At 44.5% G+C, this 20,944-nt stretch overlaps 1 protein-coding gene and 1 pseudogene across 2 annotated transcripts; one reads left to right on the forward strand and one right to left on the reverse strand.

The window, feature by feature from the left end:
* Nucleotides 1-3,234: 3,234 nt before the first annotated feature.
* Nucleotides 3,235-5,099, reverse strand: LOC104869335 (annotated as a pseudogene).
* A 4,654-nt stretch (nucleotides 5,100-9,753) lies between these two features.
* On the forward strand, nucleotides 9,754-19,639 carry Prdx3 (peroxiredoxin 3). Of its 2 annotated transcripts, XM_010634523.2 has the most exons (7): nucleotides 9,754-9,848; nucleotides 11,040-11,175; nucleotides 13,673-13,814; nucleotides 14,297-14,432; nucleotides 15,976-16,079; nucleotides 18,788-18,953; nucleotides 19,223-19,639. In XM_010634523.2, the coding sequence occupies exons 1-7, from the start codon at nucleotides 9,813-9,815 to the stop codon at nucleotides 19,274-19,276; spliced, it is 774 nt and encodes a 257-aa protein (XP_010632825.1). In that variant the 5' UTR covers nucleotides 9,754-9,812; the 3' UTR covers nucleotides 19,277-19,639. The 2 variants fall into 2 exon arrangements, with proteins under 2 accessions (XP_010632825.1, XP_010632827.1); XM_010634525.2 differs by lacking the exon at nucleotides 18,788-18,953.
* The last annotated feature ends 1,305 nt before the right edge of the window (nucleotides 19,640-20,944 follow it).

Raw genomic sequence — 20,944 nt, forward strand, 5'->3', positions numbered from 1 at the left:
ATATATTTTTTTTTTTTTTTCCGGTACTGTTGATCAAACTCAGGACCTTGCACTTGCCAGGCAGGTGTGCCTTGTTTATTTTTTATTTTGAGTCAGAGTCTGACTAAATTGTTAAGGCTGGTCTTGAATTTGCAATCCTCCTGCCTCAGCCTCCCAGAATTCTTGTGTTACAAGTGTGGACCACCAAACCCAGCTAGTCACCCCATTTTTTTCTTTTTTCTATTAAGTTTATTGGTACATTTTAGATAATACAGTTACATTCATCATTGGGATCTTGGGCCTAGTCACCCCATTTTAAAGGAAACTAGGCATACCAATTTCAATTCAATTTTCAATCTAACTGAGATACAAGATATTTGCCCATAAAATATCTCACAGGAAGTTGAACATTTTTGTTTGGTTTAGCGCTGAGCAATCAGGAGGTTTATATGGAAGGAAAATGTTCAACTTGGCAAGGAAATTACACAATAAAAATATAAAACTTAATTTTGCACTTTGAGAGTAGGAGAAGGAAAATAGCCCCTTCTCCAGTAATTTACCTAAAAGCCAGTAATTTTCTGCACATGTGGATATGGATCCAAACCATTGTCCATTGTGTTAGCTTTCCTGTTGCTGAGATACAACACCTCACATCCACAGTTTAAAGGAGGAGAGGTTTAATTCAGCCCATGATCAGCTGGCTCCAAGGCAGAAACATCATAGTGGAAGAGCGTGGCAAGCAGAGCTATTTGATTCAAGACGAAAGAAGCAGAGAAAAGGTGTCAGGAAAGAAGAGGCAAGGGAAAGGACAGGGATTTCAACTCAAACGCCTCTGTGACCCAGCCAGACACACATCCAGAAGTGTGCTTTACTAAACCCCTGGGCAGATCTCAGCCAGTCGTGTTGACGAACCAGCTTCATCACCAGATTCAGTGACCAGTGTCTGTCGGGTAATGACAAGACCAGAGCCAAGTCCATTTGTTTTGCATGGTAGCTTAGAATGGAAATGTGTCTACTGTCTTAAGTAAAGTAGACTGCTTCTTAAAGGAGGAGGGCGAGACGAGCAGAATCATGTGTGTAACCACATGGCTCAGGTGAGGTGGGCCCACAGGACAACCTTAATGCCACAAGAAAGTAAGCTTTCTTTTGCTCCCGAGACTCTGGGCCAAATTGTCTTGGAAACCTTAGGACAAAGCTTTTACTGTCCTAAGGTGGGCCGTCGCAGATATGTGAATATTTAATTGACCCAAAAGAAGGAGGACATAATTTCCCCTCACTGAAGTCTCAGCTAACAAGTTATATGCGAAGTGGAAGCTATCAAGTGCTTTCAGCTTTTAAAATGTAGTGCTTTAGGGGCTGGGGATTTAGCTCAGTGGTGCCCCTGCCTGCCTGCCTGCCTGCCTTCCTACCTACCTCACAAGCACAAGGTCCTGAGTTCAATCCCCTGTACAAAGAAAAAAGAAAGAAAGAAGAAGGGCTGGGGATTTAGCTCAGCGGTCCCGCCTCCTGCCTTGCAAGTGCAAGGACCCGAGTTCAATCCCTGGTAGCAAAAAAAAAAAAAAAAGAAATGCTTTACCCCAATTGGTTATTTTGTTTTTGGCAATAATTTGCCCAGTTGGTCTGGAGCAGCCAGCTCCCTGCGGTAGTAACATCTCAAAGCAGAGGCACAGGCTGCACGCCAGCGAAGCCAACGAAATGAGCTGTGCAGAAGTTGGCAGGTGTAGTTGGAGCTCTCATTCCTATAGCTGTCAGTCCCTTCCACAGAGACAGGATGCCATCTAGCACAGGCTCGGGGAGCTGCAGCTAATTCCACAGGGCAAAAATATGTCTTGGGCTCCTCATTGTAGTCTACAGTGAGTCCATGAGTGTACTAAGTAAGCCATTCTTCACTTATTGCAAAGGAAATTCTGCTCATGAATGGTTATTGGGTCATAGAACATGTCTGTTTCTTACAGCTCAAGCCCTACAACCCTGGTGAGCTCCAGGATTCAACTAGAATACTAGTCTCCATATGAATTTAACTGCTCTGTTTCTTCAGGAGAAGGGGTGGATTTGCCTGGAAAAGACATCATAATCCATAGGTGCTGCTATAACAAAATGCATAGCTTGAACCAGAGTATTTTATTGCTCATAGTTCTGTAGGCTGGAAACCAAGATTAAGGCATCAGCAGATTTGGTATATTTGGGGAGGGCTGCCTGTTTCATAAGTAGTTGACTTCTGACTGTTCTCATGTGGCCAAAGGGACAAATTCTCTCAGGCTTCCTTTATAAGGGCATTAATCAAAGAAAAAAAAAGCATTAATCCCATTCATGAGGACTCTACCCTCATGTCCTAATCACTGCCCAAAGGCCCCACCTCTTTTTTTTTTAGATGTAGTAATCTTAATCTTTTATAATTACATTGCTGCTTCATAACTATAAATTCCAATAAAGTTAGCAAACCATGAGCGGCTATAAGGTATAAATTAAGCCACGTATATACACAAATATATACATATACATTTCAATAATACAATGATGAATACCAAGTGTTTTTTTCTTTCCTTTAGTTATTGTTGGATATATCAAAACGCTATACCAAACTGGTCATCATAATACCCCTGCTTGTGTGGTAATGAGAGTGGATTTGGAATGAGAAGAGGCACCAAATTCAGTAAGACCATCTAATTGTGTGAACAAGAAGTGTCAAAGTTGTTAGTGCTGAGTGTTCAAACAATGTATAGAGCTGCTGATTTTCGAACTTAATACAAGAAACGGTAGGTAAGTACTGAGTCAGCAAGAAGACATTGTACTGGGAGTTTCCCAAGTACAAAGACTGGCTTAAAAGGGCTAAGTTGCAAATAAGTCCCAAAGACAGGAATAGGCAACTGATGGCTCACTTCTTGCCTAGATTGTACACAGCATGATGGTTCTCTTTAGTGAGGTTCCATTAAAGAGAAGGTCATCTTCAACCAAGGTTGGCTTGGGTGTGTTTGTTTGTTTTATGCCAGAGAGCAAACTCAGGACCTTGTGCTTGCAAGGCAGGTGGCAGCAACACTGAGCTATATCCCCTGCCCTGGCTTGGTTTTCATTCAAGCTAACAAAACATTTTCAGCCTACAGAATTAAGCATATTAAAGGCTATGCTAAGGAGCAAAAAGGGTTTCACACTGCAAAATGGGGACCTCTGAAGTCAATTTGAGAGTCTAGAAAATGTTTTTGTTTTTAAGAAGTTTATATTTAATTACTTTTCATACAAAAAATTCTCACTGCCCACTGATAATAACCTAACCATCCGATAGTCCATCAATGTAATCTTCTGCAACTGTCTGGGAATTTTCATCTTCTTTCAGAAGAAGTGCTCAATTTTCACTGCCAAGGTTTTTGGTAGGTTCACTTTTTTCTTGGTGAAGACATAACGTGTCATTACTGGATTCTTTCAACACTACATGTAACGTTGAGTATTCAATGATTACTTTATTCCTCAAACTGTCAAGGAGACTTTTAGGAGGATCCAGTTCATAATATCTTACTAAATTTTGCTGCATATTTTCAACCTTCATTAAAATCTGTACTCTGGTCTGAGAGCAAATGTAGGCTTTCAACCTTTGACAAATTACAGGATCAGACTTTTCAGGATCAATGTAAGGTTTTAGAATTTCATTAATAAATTTTATCACCTGATACTCTCTTTTCTATTTTCTTAGCTTGATGTTGGGGAAACTGCAGCTTCACGTGCCAACAAAACTTGTTTTCTTGTATCAAAAAATGTTGAAGCTGGGCCTGGTGGCACATATCTGTAATTCCAGCACTTGAGAGGCTGAGGCAGGAGGGGTTCCATGTGAGTTCAAGACCAGCCTGGTCTACATAGTAAGTTCCAGGGCAGTCTCAACTACATAGTAAGACCCTGATTCAAAAAACCAAAAAAAAAAAAAAAAAAGCTCAGTGGTTCTGCTGCCTGCCTCACAAGTGCAAGATCCTTCGATCAATCCCCAGTATACTTTAAAAAAAAAAAAAAAAGGTTGAATTCTCTTTCCTCTTAGTATATCCATTGGATAGAAGTTTTAAATTAATACATTGCCTTCAGGCACAATTTTTCATAAAATACATATTGCTTATTGGCTTTTTCAAAAGAGCATCTCTAGAAATATGGTCCTCTGTTCTTGCCACATCTTCCAAAAATCGATACTCACTCAGGAGATTCCTTTCAGTAAACTGTTGAAACATAAGCAGTTTTTTCTCAGACTCCATTACATGTCAGTTCTGCTTTGTGTTTCTTTACACAGGGTAAGCTGCAGTAATATTGCGTACAACGTGGACATCTGTGCTTTGCTTCTTCTGTACCTCAAGTTTCACACCTTGACATGGCCAGTTTTCATTTGCGGGGGGATTTATATGAAGCTCTCCTTTCACCTTTATATCTTCTGCTACTTCTTTCTGCAGGAAATGTTCCTCTGCTTTTACACACACTCCTCCCACCATCTCCTCCTGTTTTATATTCTCATCAACAAACATCTTCTGCTTTATCTCTAAGTTGTCCTCTTCTTCCTTCACTTCCAGCTAACCTGTTACCTCTTCCTTCACCTCTGGTTCATCCACCTTTTCTTCTTTCACTACCAGACTACTCTCCACCTCCTGCTTCACTTCCAGTACGCCCGCTTTCTCATCCTTCACCTCAGGCCTGTCCTCTACCTCCTGCTTTACCCACTGTGCATTCAACATGCTGCCTTCTACATCCAGCCAATCCACAATTTCTTGCTTCACAGCTGTTAAGTCCATAGGCCTCACCTCTTAATATTAACGTATTAATTCTAGATGGACACAAACTTACAGACCATAGCATTGTTAAATAGGTAGAAACACCAGGTACCTTCCTCAAAAGGCACAAAGGTTGCAAAGAGAAAGCACAGTGGAAGGCAGGTCTAGCTCCCTCCTTCCTTAGAGGCCCATGACCATCTCCAAACACAGCCAGTAATGTCTATTTCCTCTGTGTCACCCCAGGGATCAGCATCTCTGAGTGAATACAAAAACATATGCATACGTTCTATGTACAAATGGGAGCCTAGAATGTATCTTGTTTCATTATGTGTCCCGGAGAACACTCCATTTGGGAGTACAATGGGCTGCCTTGTTTTTCTGTTTTTGTTTGTTGGGTTGGGTTTTTTTTGTTTTGTTTTGTGTTGGGTCGTTTTTTTCAGAATCAGGGATCAAACTCAGGACCTTGCACTTGCCAGGCAGCTGTGGTAACACTGAGCTACATCTCAGGTATCAGGACCCACATCTCTGGGCTGGAGACTTCCATGCGCTAGGACCTGTACCTGTGCGTGGGGATCTTTCTTCAGAGGTGTGGGGCTGGTGGAGGAGGGAGGACAGGATACCCCAGCTCCCTGCCTTTGGGGGACCACTGAGGCATGGGAAAGGAGCCCAACCGCAGGTTCCCCACAGACAGCCCTAGCAGCCCAGGGGTACCTCAGCACCCCCTTTCCGGGCTGCCTTCTCCCCACTTACAAATGAGCTGCTGACACCTGGGTCCTTGTCTTCGGGCCTCAGGGAGCTCATATTAAGAACACTGCAAAACCTGGTATTCAATACTATAGGCTGAGTGTTGGGCTTTGGAAGAAATACCCGTGAGACACTCCAGGCCAGCACCACTGGCTGTGGGCCAGGCTGACAGGAATGAGATGGAAATCATCTTGCTTGGTCCTCTCAGCCTCTCTCCATGATAACTGGAACTTTATCTGGGGACTTTGCTGAAGTGCAAGTGTGTGGCCTGTACTCTGCCTCCTTCCCTTCTCTCTGTGTCTGTCTCTGTCTCATTTTGTTTTATTTTTTGCAGTACCGGGAATCAAACTCAGGACCTTGTACTTGCAAGGCAGGTGTAGTGTCACTGAGCTAAATCCCAGTCCCTATTTATATTTTGAGACAAGGCCTCTGTAGCTCAGGCTGGCCTTGAACTCACTGTGTAGCCCACCCAGACTGGTCTCAAACTCACAGTGGTCTTCCTGCCTCAGCCTCCAAGTGCTGAGATCATAGATGTGTGCCACCACACCCAGTGAAGCGCCCCCTTAAAATACTATTCAGGTCACTTTACCTCCCAGAAAGAACTCATCCGTGGCCTCCCACTTTATTAGAGGAAACCCCAATTTGTACAGACCCTCCCCAGCCTGAGACCACATGGGGATGTACCCCTACCTCCTTCCAGACTTCCCTTTTTGGGATCCTGCTGCATCAGTCCACACCCACTGCCCTGCTCCAGCCCCTGCCCCTGCCTCACACACACTGTGGCCTTTCGTTAATCCTGCCAATCACACTCTGTCATCTCTCACTCCTACCTGGCTAGCTTTTTTTTTTTTTTTTTTTTTTTTTTTTTCGGGGGTTGTCTTGGGCAAAATAGTGAAACCTTGTCTCTTAAAAAACAACAATAGGTGGGTGTAGTGGCACACTATCCTAGCACTTGGGAGGTAAGGCGGCAGAACCACTGAGCTAAATCCCTGGCCCTAGTTTCTCTGTTTTAAAAAACTGTTTTGAGGGCTGGGGATTTGGCTCAGTGGTTCCATGGCCTACTTTGCAAGTGCAAGGGCCAGAGTTTGATTCCCTGTACCACAAAAAAAAAAAAAAAAAGTTTTTGGGCTGGGGATTTAGCTCAGTGGTTCCACCAACTGCCTCACAAGCTCAAGGTCCTGAGTTTGATCCCTGGTACCAAAAAGTAATAAGTAAATAAATAATTGTTTTGGTGGGGCATGGTTTAACCAATCTGTTACTGTTGGAAATTTATGCTGTTATGTTTACATTATAACCAACAAAGACTTAGCTATAAGGATATGTAAAGTCTTTGTGTACATTCTGATCCATTTCTTTAGGATATATTTTTAGAAGGGAAACGTCTATGAGTATTGTGACAGTGTTTATGATTTTTTTCTAATGGCACTGAAAATTGAGCTCAATAGCTTCACGCTAAGCTACATTCTCAGCCCTTTATTTTACTTTATTTCACACCAAGTCAACATGTTCAGTGCCCGGGTTGGTTTTGAACTTGCCTGTCTTCTTGCCTTCGCCCCCCAGTGTTCAGATCATATATGCTCACCACATCCGATTTCTCTGAGTTTCCGCCCATATTGTCAAGATGCTTCCCAGAAAGGCTGTGCCAATTTACACACCCTCCATGGGGAGTGAAAGTGGTAGTTGATAGGAGATTTTGTCCGAGTTGGATCCAAACAGGTCAAAACATCCTTCTTAGCCCAGTCTGTACTTCTATTCCACATTCTTGTATGTGTGACTGGCTGGTCATAAGAGCCCAGATGCTGTTTCAAAGGAAGGTCTTGCATGTCTTACTCATCCCTGTGGTCTCCCCTGCTGCCTAACTATGCTTCCTACTTAACCATCACTGAATAAATGCCAAAGGAAGGAAGTAACAAATTACTGAATATGACATCTTGTGTAACTGTCAGAGCTGGGCATAGTGTTGCACACCTGTAATCCCAGCACTCGGGAGGCTGAGGCAGGAGGACTGCTGTGAGTTCAAGGCTAGCCTAAACTATATAGTGAGACACTGTCTCAAAAAACGACAAAACAAAATAAAACAACAACAACAAAAAAAAACACAAATAACTATCAGAAACTACCTTTCCTGTCTGGCTTTTTTCATTTACAAATGTTTTCAAGGTCACTAAGTTCTAGTATTTGTCTGTATTTCATTCCTTTTTAATGGCCAGATAATATTCAATTATAGACTACTGCATGATTTTGTGCTCCAACTGCATGATGCCCTTTTATTTTTAATCATCTGCTCAACACATCCATACCAAGCACCAGTTAAGCGTAAGGCACTTGCTGAGGAAAAATGGTTGAAAACTTGTCCCCTTTCACCTAAGGCAGTTCTTTCCAAAGCAGTGGGCAGGGACGAAGGGTGGTATTTGGTGGTACCTGAGATAGATTTAGGGAATACATTGCTTGGGGAGTAGGGAATAAAAATAAACCACTTCAAATCTCAAGGTGAGAAAAGTGTGGGGTTTTTTTGTTTGTTTGTGGTGTGTGTGTGTGTGTGTGTGTGTGTGTGCGCGTGCATGTGTGCACTGGGGATCAAACCCAGGGCCTTGTGCATGCAGTCAAGTGATCTACCACTGAGCTACACACCAGCCCATGAGAAGATTGTCCTTCTAATTCTCTTTTGTCCTGATTATACCCACCAGCAGGGTTTATATGAGGGTACCAGTTCCCTGACCACCTCTGTTATTCTCCCTTTTTAACAAAAAGTTCAGACTTTCAGCAGACAACTGTATCTAGCTGGAACTTTATAACATTTTAGTGTAATATATTTATTTTTAAATGACTTTCTATGTGTAGTAAGTTGTATAAGGTTTTTCCACTTAAGTGATTTAACATTTTCCTTCAAATAAGTTAATTTGCTTTGCACATGCATGTATGCGTGTGTGTGTTTGTGTGTGTGTGTGTGTGTGTGTGTGTGTGTGTGTGTGTGTGTGGTACTATGGTTGAACCAAGCAGTGCTCCATCACTAAGCTGCACCCCTAGTCCCCTTTGATTTTTTATTTTAAGAGCTATATTGCTCAAGCTGGCCTCAGACTTGAAATCTTCCTGGCTCAGGCTCCTGGGTAGCCCGGTTACAGGTGTATACAACCACTCCTGGGTTATTTCAGTTTTTCACAAGTGAGTTAGCTTAAAGTAAATAGTAAATAATACTCAGGTGATATGATGCAGATTTGAGAAACTAAGTTTGTAATGTAATAATGGATGTTTAGAAAACAAAAGATTTAGAAACTACAGTTTGTCATTTATCAGGAAGCCACTGTGTGGTTTTTATCTATGGTTGATGCACTGTGTTCACCACTGAGCACTTTTTTTTTTTGCTACTGGGGATCAAACTTGGGACCTTGGGCTTAGAGGGGAGGTGGTAGAATCACTGAGCTAAATCCCCAGCTGAGCACTTTTCTTTAATTGACAAAAGGAATTTTTAAAATTTGTCTCTAGTCTCCCAGTTTGGGGAAGAGACCAAAATGAAATCCCTCTCACATGTACACAATTCCAAAGGCTTTCAGACAATCAAGCTTTTGAAGTATCTAAGCCACTTTGGTTTTTTTTTTTTTTTTTTTTTTTTTTTTTTTTTTTTTTTTTTTTTTTTTTACTCACTATGTAGTTGAGACTGACCTGGAACTCACTATGTAGTCCAGGCTCGTCTCGAACTCACAGCGATCCTCCTGCCTCAGCCTCCTGAGTGCTGGGATTACAGGCATGTGCCACCACGCCCGGCTCCACTTTGCTTATTAATTGACTGAAATTGAGTTAATTAATTCAATTTCAGCCAGGTGTGGTGGCGCACATCTGTAATCCCAGCACTCTGGGAGGTTGAGGCAGGAGGATTTCGAGTTTGAATCCAACCCCGGCAATTTAGCCATTCAAAGAGATTGTCTCAAAACAAAAATAAAAAAATAAAGGGCTGGGGATGTAGCTCAGTGTGAGGCCCTGGGTTCAATCCGAAGTACCGGGGAAAAAAAATTAATTCAATTTCACATAGAAGCCAAAAGTCATTTCCTGAGGCCGAAATAGGAAATGGATCCTTTCACAAACAAAATAGAAGCAGTAATCCACAAAAGGCTAATTTAAGAATAAAAATCGCACGGAATATGGGAATAAATATCCACTTCCCTGCCTGCCTTAGTTCTTTTTAGGTTAGGGCGACAACCTAAAGGAAGATAAGAGCGTTCAGCCACTCTGAAGAGTGAAAGTCCCCTCGTGTCCCAAAAAAGGCAGCAAGGCGGTGGCTCCTCCCGGCCCCGCCCCTCAGGCCGAGGCCCCGCCCTCCAAGGCCCCGCCCACCCCGCGGCTCCGAGTGCTCGGAAGATGGCGGCTGCAGCTGGAAGGTTTCTCCGGGCCTCGGTGAGTAGAAGCGGGTAGGGTCAGGCGCGGAGACACTGCGGTGGCTCCTGAACTGCTTCCCAGAGAGGATCGAGCTCTCCAGGGTCCCCGTCTCCCTCTTGGAAGGTGGCATCGGCCAACAGACCCAACTGCGGTGGCTCCTGAACTGCTTCCCAGAGAGGATCGAGCTCTCCAGGGTCCCCGTCTCCCTCTTGGAAGGTGGCATCGGCCAACAGACCCAGAGGCCTCCTCCTCCTCTAAGGAAGGCTCCCTGCGCGTGCGCCGCCCGTCCGTTCCTTCCCATCCCCCATCCCCCATCCCCCCGCATCCCCAACCCCCGCTTAGGGTCCATCCAGAATCCCTGGTGCTCCGAGTCGCGGGTCCCTAGCCCCATCTGCACCCAAGAACCTGGTCCTGGCGCTGGAGGGAGGCGTCCTGGTCCCCTTTCTGTCAACGACTCTATGACCTTGGACAATTGACTTACACCTCGGCTTCCTTTCCTTTCTTGAGGATGTTAGGAGTGATGCGGCCCTGCAGGGAGGCCTTGCTGTAGGCAGCCTGTTAAATGCTGGGTGGAAACAAAGTGTTACAGTAACGAAAGCCACTTTCTCCTCCCACCCCCTCTCCCGGCGCCGCAGTTACCTGCTTTCCTCAGGGCGCAACCCGGAGCCCTCTTGGTGCCCTGCCCCCCCTTCCCTCCTTGCTCATCGAAGCGTTCACAGCAGGCCCTTTCTCCTTCCTGCGTCATGCTGGACATGAAGGTTGAGCAAGCGTTTCCCTTGAACCCTGTCCAGACTTTTCCAGAGGCTGAACTTTGCTCTACTTGTTTGCTTATCTGTGGGGCTGGAAGGGCCTTGTCTTTTCTGAGGAAAACCTTGCCATGGTAGAATGCACGCAGCAGATAACACAGGGAAAGGGCTCAGACACTCAGGGCCCGACAAAGGCTCCCTGACTTTGTAATCCCTTTGTGTAACTATTAAGAGCATGGAGTTTTTGGTTCTTGAGTCTAGTTTTACTGCTTTGCAGTTCAGAAAGTGAAAGAAGCAGAAAAGAACGTTAAGAACGTGAAAACTCAATCCATGCTCTTGGAGTTGTTGGGTTTGGTATTTGCTTCACAGGGACAAGGACAGCTTAGGCCACCATTGGCACAGTATCCTTTCAGCAGGGCCAGCCTACAGTTACCCTTCCTAATATAAAGTATTTTCTTCCCAGGTTGCTCGACATGTGAGCACAATTTGTCGGGGCGTTTCTGCCTCTGCAGCTGTTGGACCTCTTGCTCCTAGAAGAACAGGCTTGACAAGTATCCTGTGGTCAGGGACTCCTCAAGCCAAATTCGCCTTCAGCACCAGTAAGTGTTAGCCATGATTGGACTTGAGTAAAGGGAACATAATGCATCATTGCTGGGTAGGACTGTAGCTCTGAACCCTGGCTGTACATTAAACAATCCACAGAGTTTTCAAAAGCAGCATGAAGATGTAGGGAAATTGCAGCTCCATGGGTTGTTGTCTCTGGATGGTAATCAGTTGACCTTACCAAAACTTTAGGATCTACCCATTGGAAAACATGAAGAAGAAAATGAATAGACAAGCTATAGCCTAGGAGAAAATACCGGTAACATATATATTTAACAAAGGGATTATTATCTAAAACATTTAAAGAATTACAACTCACCTGGGCATTATGGCAGTACACCTATCACTCCAGTACTTTAGGAGGCTGAGGCAGGAAGATCATGAATTTGAGCTCAGCCTGGCTAACTAAGCGACTTAGTGAGAACTTGTCTCAGTACAAAAAATAGAAATCAAAAAGGGCTGGGGATGTAGCTCAGTGTGAAGGCCCTGGCTTCAATCCCCAGTACCACAAAAAAAAAACAAAAAACAAAAGAAAAACCAAGGAAGAATAAAAAGACAGACAACCGGATAAAATAAATAAATAGAAACACAGTCTCAGCTCCAGACGAAAGTCTGTCTCTGGAATGAGACAAGGACTTCAGTATTTTTAAAAGAGATCTGGGGATGGAGGAAGATGAGAGGAAGGGGAAGTAAAAAGGCTCAGGATGTGATATGTGTGTCCCAGTTATTTATAGTGGGTGCATTTATTATGTATTTCAAACATACGCTGTACTAATGAAAAAAAATTAAAGCTCACTGGGTAATTCTGTGAAGCCAAGGTTGAGAACCACTGTGGCAAATGCTGTTGTCTATGTCAGATTTCTTTGTTAGAACTTTACCCCTTTCCATTGAGGGTCCAGTGGTGGTCTTGGTGATCGGAACAAGCTTAGCCATTTCTTGAGCTTTCTGCTCCATTGTCTTGGCTGCAGCTTTGCCAAGATCAACCTCAGATACCAGTGGTGCTTAAATGTCTCTTAGATTTGCCTTACATTTGGAAAGCATGTACTGTATTTAATGCATATGGTATAAGGGCATATACTATGGGGTTTTTTGGTGGAATGTTCTTTAAAAATGGCACAATTTTACAATTATTTTCGATAATGAATTGGTGTCATGGGCTTCAGACTTTCCTCCACTGGTCCCAGGCTCCCACCTACAAGAGCTCTCTATCTGTCCTAGACAGTTTGGCACTTTTCCTTCATCCTAAGTAGAAGCAAACAAGTCCTCTCCAGTTGGGTTTTGTTTGTTTTGCTGGGGATTGAACTCAGGGCCTCGTGCATGCTAGGTCTGTGCTGTCCCATTGAGCTGCATCCCCAGCTCTCCTTTTTATGTTTTTTTCTTATTCTCTCTGCCATACCTCAGTCCCTCTCATTGAGATAACGGAAGTGACCACCTAATGACTCTTACTCTACTTCCAGACTAATCTTCCTGAAAACAGCTGTCTCCTCTGTGCACCCCACCGAAAAGCCCCCCCTGACTCCCTGTAATCTCTCTCTCAAAGACCAGACTCAGCTGCCTGATACTGAAGGGCAGGCTTGGCCTGCCTTGGGCCTCTCTCGGTGTGTGCCCTGCTCTCCGCCCCTCCCATAGCCCTTGACTCTATTATAATCAAGCTGTGTGTATGCACCATGTTCCTTCCTCTGACCGCTCCTCCCACCATTCTTCTTCCCTTTGACCTGTCCTGTGTAGACCTGACAAAATCTAACCATATTTAAAATCCACCTCTGGCTGCGGGTGGTGATGCACATCTGTAATCACAGCACTTGGGAGTCTGAGGCGGGAGGATCACCATGAGTTCAAGGCCAGCCTCAACTAAATAGTGAGACCCTTTTCCAAGTCTTATGGATTCCTTAAATGCATCGCAATTCCATTCTTACTCTGTCTTCCTTTTTTGTTGGTACCGGGGATTAAACTCGGACCTTGCACTTGCAAGGCAGGCAGCGGAACCACTGAGCTAAATCCCCAGCCCTGTCTTCCTCTTTTTAGTTTCCATGGCACTTTTTTTGTTGTTGTTTGAGACGGGTGTCACTATGTAGTTCAAGGTGGCCTTAACCTCACTGTGTAGTCCAGGCTGGCTGCGAACTCACAGCTGTCTTCCTGCTTCAGCCTCCCAGGTGCTGAAATTACAGGTGTGTGCCACCAGCTACTTTAGCACTTCTTTTATTTATTTTTGCTTTTCTTTCTTTTCTTAAATTTTTTCACTCTGAATTAAATTTGTGTACAATTTAGAATTGTAGAAAGAAAAATTACTGTTCCTTTTGGGGTGTTTTGTTCTTTTTTAAAAAAATATTTTTTGCAATACTTGGGATTGACCCCAGGAATATTTTTTCATTGATTTCTGCTAGGAAATAATGCATATTGTGAATTCTATACATTTATGAGAAGTTTTTAAAAAGCTAATGGGTTCTTGATGCTGTGAATGATGAACTACATACCAGTGCGGGTTTTTTCTAGGTTCTTCCTGCTGTGCTCCTGCCGTCACCCAGCATGCACCCTCCTTTAAGGGCACAGCTGTTGTCAATGGCGAATTCAAAGAGCTAAGCCTTGAAGACTTTAGGGGCAAATATCTGGTGCTTTTCTTCTATCCTCTGGACTTGTAAGTGTCATTTCTGTGGTGCTTTTGTGCTGGCTTCTTTCTGACTCCTTCACAGCTGATTCAAAAATCCAACCTGAATTGGGGGGAGCACCCCTTTCAAGGGCAGTTTTCTTCTCTTTTTCAATGAAAGGAAGTTTACTTTGGCTTATAGTTCTGGGGGCTCACGAGGCGCCATCCCTAGTGACGTCACCTTAGGCAGGCAGAGTCCGAGGTGACGCACGCCCTGATGGCCCTATCTGACCCTGTTCGCCCGAGGATTAAGGTAGAGTAGAGTTTCGCTGTGGCTGGATCTCAATCTCAATCTCACTCTGTCTCCTGTGCGTGGGAGAAGTGTTCCCAAAGCTGTCTCTGAAGTCTTCACTAGTCTGGCGAAAAACAAGAAAAGTACGGATAATAAGACAAGTTCTTAGGCAATGTCTTGTTCTCATTTTAAATTCCTCTTTCTGTATTCTGATCAAACTCCCCGCTTCTTTTTTTCCAAGCACCTTTGTGTGTCCCACAGAAATTGTTGCTTTTAGTGACAAAGCCAAAGAGTTTCACGATGTGAACTGTGAAGTTGTCGCAGTCTCAGTGGATTCCCACTTTACTCATCTTGCCTGGATCAATACGCCCAGGAAGGTATCATCACCCACCCCTTCCCTGCACTCTGCTCTTTCCTGACAAATGTCATGTCATACACAGTAGAAATGTACGGTATGTATTGACAGGGTGTGTGTATATTATGGAATGATCAAATCAGGCCAATGAACATACCCATCCCCTCTAATGTTTAGTATTCCTTGGTGGGGAGGACATTTACAATCCTTTCTTTTAGTTAGCTTGAAATACACAATATAATGACGGTAGTTACCTTGCTGCTTATTAGAACACCATAAGTCATTCTTCCTATGGAACTATAACCTCCTACCCACCGACCAGCAGGCACGCATTCCCCATCAGCACCTCCCACCCCTCTGCACATGCTTACGATCCAATAGAAATGACTGCTAGAAGTTGTCCAAGCATGGCCAGTTCAAAATGGGCTATTTATAGCTACTTACCTACTGGCAATCTGTTGCTCTGTTTCTCTTAACATTGCAGGCACAGTGACTGCCTACTACCTTTCATTTTCCAAGGTGCAGTCGTAGAGGAGACCGACTCAGCAGAGCAAGGGACAGCTGGAGTCCATTACCTCCCCTAGCACTCACATTCTAGATCCCATGCACTTGGGTGTCTTGTGGGATGTGATTTCCCTATTCTGTGTGATCTGTATGGCCTAGAAATTTGCTTGGAAAAAAATCAAAACTTCTAGCCGTGCTGCGGGACTATCAATATAGACTTATTCAGTGTTTATTACTCTTGCATTTAGTCTTCAATTCAAAGAATGCTTTAAGAATTAGAAAAAAAAAATGAGACAGGAGGATCACTGTAAGTTCAAGGCCAGCCTGGGTTACATAGTGAGTTCAGGGCCATCTTGAACTACATAGTGAGACCCTTTTTTTAAAAAAAAAAAATTATCTAAAATGTCAACTGGCTTCAAATCCTGCCTCTTCACCTTTCTAGCTGTGACCTGAAGAAAGATAATTAACTTTTATGTGCCAGGGTTTCCTTATCTGTAAAATGGCTGTGGTATTAGTTTCTACTCCAAAATAGTTGTGGAGGGGTGTGTGAGTTAACAGAATTCACTTGTGTTCAGTTACTGTTACCATGTTGCCATTATTATTGGTCTCCAACATTGTAACATCGCCTGGGATTTAGCTCAGTGGTTCTGCCACCTGCCTCACCAGCGCAAGGTCCTGAGTTTTATCCCCGGTACCAAAAAACCCATTGTAACATCGTCAAGAATGTTGCCAGACCCAGGCTAGTGGTGCAGACTCTAATCCCAGCTGCTCAGGAGGCCCAGGCAGCAGGATGGAAAGTTCAAAGCCAATCTGGGCAATTTAGCAAAACCCTGTCTCAAATTTTTGAAAAGGGGCTGGGGAGGTAAAGTGCTTCTCTGGAATGCATGAGGCCGTGGGTTCAATCTCTAGCATTACTAAAAGAAAAAGGGTTTGGGATGTGACTCAGTGGTAGAGTACTTGCCCAGCATGTCCACAGTCCTGAGCTCAATCCCCAGCACCACTACCACAAGAAAAAATTATGAAAGCAGCACCAATAATTAGTCATGTTTGTATTTTCATAGAACGGCGGTTTGGGCCACATGAACATAGCCCTTTTGTCGGATTTAACTAAACAGATTTCCCAGGACTACGGTGTACTGTTGGAAGGTCCTGGTATTGCACTCAGGTAAGAGCCTATTCCTTATGCTACTTCTCAGGAAATATATAGACCTTGGTAAAGCACTTTTTTAGTTGCTGATGTTGTTTTTCTAATTATTTTGTGTGTGTTGTTTTTCTAATTATTTTGTCCGATTACATTTTTGGGTCTTTTTTTTTTTTTTTTTTTTTTTGAGACAGGGTCTCACTATGTACTTGAGACTGACTTGGAACTCACTGTGTAGCCCAAACTGGTCTCAAACTCACAGCGATCCTCTTGCTTCAGCCTCCCAAATGCTGGGATTACAGGCATGTGCCACCATAACCGGCTTGTCCTTTAATTTTTTTGGTACCAGGGATCAAACTCAGGTCCTTGCGCTTGCGAGGCACGTGACGGCAGAACCACTGAGCTAAATCCCCAGCCCTGTCTTTTTAAATTTTAAAAAATTCATTTGTTTGGCTGGGGATTTAGCTCAGTGGCACAACCACCTGCCTCACAAGCTCAAGGTCCCAAGTTTGATTCCTGGTTAAAAAAAAAAGTTTGTTTTGGTTTGGTAAAACATGCATTGATTGAATGATTGATTGATTGATTGATTGACAGGATCGACAGGTTCTTGTTGTGTAGTTCAGGCTGGCCTTGAACACTGTGTAACCCAGCTGGCCTCAAACTTGCAGCGATTCTCCTGCCTCGGTCTCACAGGTGCTGGGAATACAGGCATGTACCACCATACCTGGCTTGGTAATACATTTGAAAACAAAAAATCCCTAATTTTAGCTTGTATAAGCTCTGATGAAATGCCTTCTGAAAGGCTGGCAGATTTTCAGAAATAGCCCAGCCTGGCATGGAAGTACACACCTGTAACTCTGGGAGGCTGAGGCTGGGTGCCAAGTTTGAGCTCAGCCTGAGTGACTTAGCAAGACCCTGTCTCTACATAAAAAATAAAGAAAGGGCTGGGGCTGTAGCTCAGTGAAAATGACCTATGTTCAATCCTTAGCACCACAAAAAAGAAAAGAGAGGGAGGGAGGGCCAAAGCTGTATGCTCAGCTGACCAGCCGGGTCTTACAGTCACACTGCTCCATTCTCTCTTGCCCTTGGGCCCCTTTCCCTAGGGCCTGCCCTGGCATCAGACTGCTTAGAGAAGTCTCTCCCAGGGTAAGAAGCTGTGCCCCGGACTGGCAGCCATCATCTACAAGCCCTGAAATCAGTCAGACTTGAGTGTGATTTTTTTTTTTTCTTTTGATCTCAGTTACTTAATAGCTGTGTGCTGTGTGACTTTGGGCAGTTGTTTACCTCTCTGAGCCCGAGGTTTCCCATAACTGACATGAAGAATACCTCCCAGGTTGGTGGTGAGGACTAAACAGGAGTGGCAGCTGGAGTTGCTCTGTCTCAGAATAATGTCTTCTCACCCTCGGTCACTCTGTGGATAAAGTGTTGCGGTCTCTTCTGAGTGTGAAAAGCTTTTAGTCTCTTGGAGCCTTCCCTCAAGGGACAGGAATGAGCTGTGAACAGAAATCGGGGGAGCAGGACTCAGCCTCAGGGAGAGAGGGCCCCACCTTGAGGTGCTCCCAGCTCCCTGCTCTGTCCTCGCCGTCCTCTGCCCCCTGCCCCCTCGTGAGTTACACCTGGGGTCTCAGTGCTGGGCGGCCCTCGGAGCTCGGCAGGCCTTTATCACCTTGAGGAGACACCATCTTCCTTTCCTGAAGCACAGCCCCACTCCCTCGGAGTTGGCAGCAGCGGGAGAAAGAATGCGGGCTGCTCCTCCTCCAGGGTTCTGTTCCTGGTTGGGGTCTGACTGATTTGCAGTCCCCGTGCCGTTTTCAGTGTTGGGCTTAACGAGAGAGTGGTCAGGCTGGCATTTGGTCCCTGTCTGGAGTCTGCGCTCTGCTCATTCCCAGCTCTTCCTCTCCTTCCCGACTCCCCTTGTAGGAGCGGGCAGCAGGGCCAGCTCAGCCTCAAGGCCTAGGCCTCCAACCAGGCGTGGTGCCGTGCGCCTGTGACCCCAGCTGCTTGGGATGATGAGGCAGGAGAATTGCATGTTTGAGGTCAGATTGGGCAATTTACTGAGACCCTGTCTTTAAAAAAAAGAAAAAAAAAGTGGGAGGAGGAGCCTTGGGATATAGCTCAGCACTCCCTGGGTTCAATGCCCAGTACTGCAAAAAGAAAAGAAGAGTGGGGGCTGGACCCCGATCCCAGGCTTAGGGAGAGGGAGAAGGCCCTTTTTTGCCTTGACTGTTCCTTAACTTGCTTTTTCCACGCATGATTAACACTTGGAGTTCTCACACTCTTCCAAGGTGGACTGTTACGGGTCAAGAATGAAGAGCTCTTGTGGGCTTAGGGCTGCGTATTCTTCCTGCACCTTTCCCCTGGGATTTCCCCCCCACTTACCCAAGGATCCATTCATTTAATACCTCTTTATCTCTAGTGAGTGAAGAAGCCTTCACACCCTCTAGCCTATGGCCTTCAGATGCTGTGTATGACATTCAGGACACAGTGATGTATTTGCAAATTGGACCACACTCGGTTTTCCATGGTGGCCCGGTCCAGTCCTGCCATTATGAAGGCATCTGTCATTAATAAGAGATGAGAAGCGTTTCGTACAACAATGAAAACCCCCATTTTAAGCACACAACCACATTTAATAAACATTTTATTAAAAGGAAAATGAAAGACAAAAGAGTAGAGCTTGGCCTGTTAATTCTGGCACTGGGAGGTACTAATGTGGATGAATCCTGACACAGAGGCCTCTTCATCATCGACCCCAATGGTGTTATCAAGCATCTGAGTGTCAACGATCTCCCCGTGGGCCGAAGTGTGGAAGAGACCCTCCGCTTGGTGAAGGCATTCCAGTTTGTGGAAACCCATGGAGAAGTCTGCCCAGCAAACTGGACACCAGATTCCCCTACAGTAGGTTTTTTTCCCCAGAGCACCCCAGGGTCCTGGGTCCTCTGCCTCAAGGTTGTATGCAGATGGGTGCAGCCCCGGGGCTCAGTGGGAGAGCCAGCGACCAGGCAGGCTGTTAGCTAGCTTTCACTGGTGTGTTCGGAAGGAAACAGACCAATCTTGAAAAAAGAAAAAAAAATTTTAGATTAAAAATTGAGAACTTTTTAACTCAAATTTGAAACTTTTTATAAAGTCATCATTACCCATTAAATGTTACTGTATTTTATTTTCAGATCAAGCCAAGTCCAACAGCTTCCAAAGAATACTTTGAGAAGGTCCATCAGTAGAGAGCTCCCTGTGCACCTCCAGCTTCTCCAGCCTAAGAAGAGCCGCAGCTAGGGGCCCTTAGGCATCCACACATGATGATTTATAGAAGGCAGGAGCCCAGTTGTGCTCGCACTTACAAATATTCCTCTTAAGTGTTTTGTTTTTGTAACACTGGCCAAGGCCTTCTAAAGGCGGTCAGTTGCTAACCTCAGGAGTCCATAACTGGGACATCTCAACAGCTTAGCTAAGTTCTGCGGAAAGCCAGCTCCTTTCTTAGAACAGGTCCTCAGCTGGTAAAGAAAGTACTCTTGCAGGGTTTTTTTTTCCCCTTTGTTTTACTAGTATATTTTAGATATATAATGATAACATTATAGGGAATTTGTACCCGTACATGATATATTTTGCTGCTACTTTTTTTCTCATTCCCTCCCCTCCCCTCCCTTCAACCCTTTTCCCCTCTTTCTTTTGTTTTTTTGGTACCGGGGATCAAACTCAGGTCCTTGTGCTTGCGAGGCAGACAGCGGAGCCACTGAGCTAAATCCCCAGTCCTCCCCATCTTTATTCACAAAAGCTTTGTTTCCATTTTTCTTTCCTCTTCTTTCCTACCCTTCCTTGAACCTTTGTTGACACCAAAGTAGTATCATATGCACTGAAAGCTTCTGATCAAGAGTCCTGAAATTTTCTTCTTCAATTTCTTCATATTTTTAAATTGAACTTTTAAGGTAACAAAGATTATAGTTTTATGTTGTTAGCATTTGAAATGGATGTGTATGTGATAGAAATGAATGTGAATCATGTTACTAACACGGTGACAGTGACCCGATTGCATACCTGTGACTGAGATTTATACGCAGCTATTTTACTCACTAGCTAGCTTAGTGTCTACTTGCATTCCTAGGTATCAATTAAGTATAATTATGAAGGCCGTGAATTGAATTCCTTGGTTCAGTATGATTGCATTTTGAAATCATTGTAATTACTTTCGTGAACCGCTCGATGTAAAATATAAGAATAAACATTTTAAAATATCTGCATTTTTAACATCATTAACTTTTGGCTCCACTTATTCTGGGGCTCTGCATACTTTTTTGATTCTCTTGACAAACACATTGGACATTTACCCCGAGAGGCACACAGATGACTATGGTGCTGGCCTCATACTCAGGGAACTCAGTCTGGGGCAAGACAGACATAGCGTCATTCACTCATTACCTCAGTAAGTCCTCAGTGCCACCCACAACCATGTGCCAGGCGCAAGAGTGAGAAGAGACAAACCCCAGTCTTTATGCACTTACATTCTGGAGGGGGGAGCACAATAAATAAAAAATATAGAGTGTTAGGAAGGAGATGGGATGGGGTGAGGAGCTGGAGCGGAGGTGAGGAGTTCTTACAGGTAAGGTGAAGGGAAACCTCAGGGAGCATTGAGCTCGCTCTGTCATCTGAAAAATAAGGAGAATAATTGTACCTGTTTGGGGTTTTGACGAGGATCAAATGAGGGCAGTAGATGAAGGGTCTTCCAGGCAGAGGGCGTGGCAAGTGCAAAGGCCCAGAGGTAAGTGAGCTTAGAGTGGAAGAATCTACAGGAAGCCATGTGCCTGGTGCCCTAAGGAGAACAGCAGCAGGGTCCCAGAGATCTTCCTGGGCAAGCTAAGGACTTTGGGTTCTGTTCTGGGATGAGATACATCAGG

This window comes from Fukomys damarensis, unplaced genomic scaffold (assembly GCF_012274545.1).
Source record: "Fukomys damarensis isolate Sample0158 unplaced genomic scaffold, DMR_v1.0_HiC HiC_scaffold_8, whole genome shotgun sequence".
NCBI classification, from domain to species: Eukaryota; Metazoa; Chordata; class Mammalia; order Rodentia; family Bathyergidae; genus Fukomys; species Fukomys damarensis.

What these genes read in the sequence shown, in the direction of transcription:
- Prdx3 (XM_010634523.2), top strand. Translation starts at nt 9,813, where the DNA reads ATGGCGGCTGCAGCTGGAAGGTTTCTCCGGGCCTCG. An exon ending in TTCTTCTATCCTCTGGACTT is followed by an intron (nt 13,815 to 14,296) that starts GTAAGTGTCATT and finishes TTTTTTTCCAAG; the next exon opens with CACCTTTGTGTGTCCCACAG. An exon ending in GGACACCAGATTCCCCTACA is followed by an intron (nt 18,954 to 19,222) that starts GTAGGTTTTTTT and finishes TTTTATTTTCAG; the next exon opens with ATCAAGCCAAGTCCAACAGC.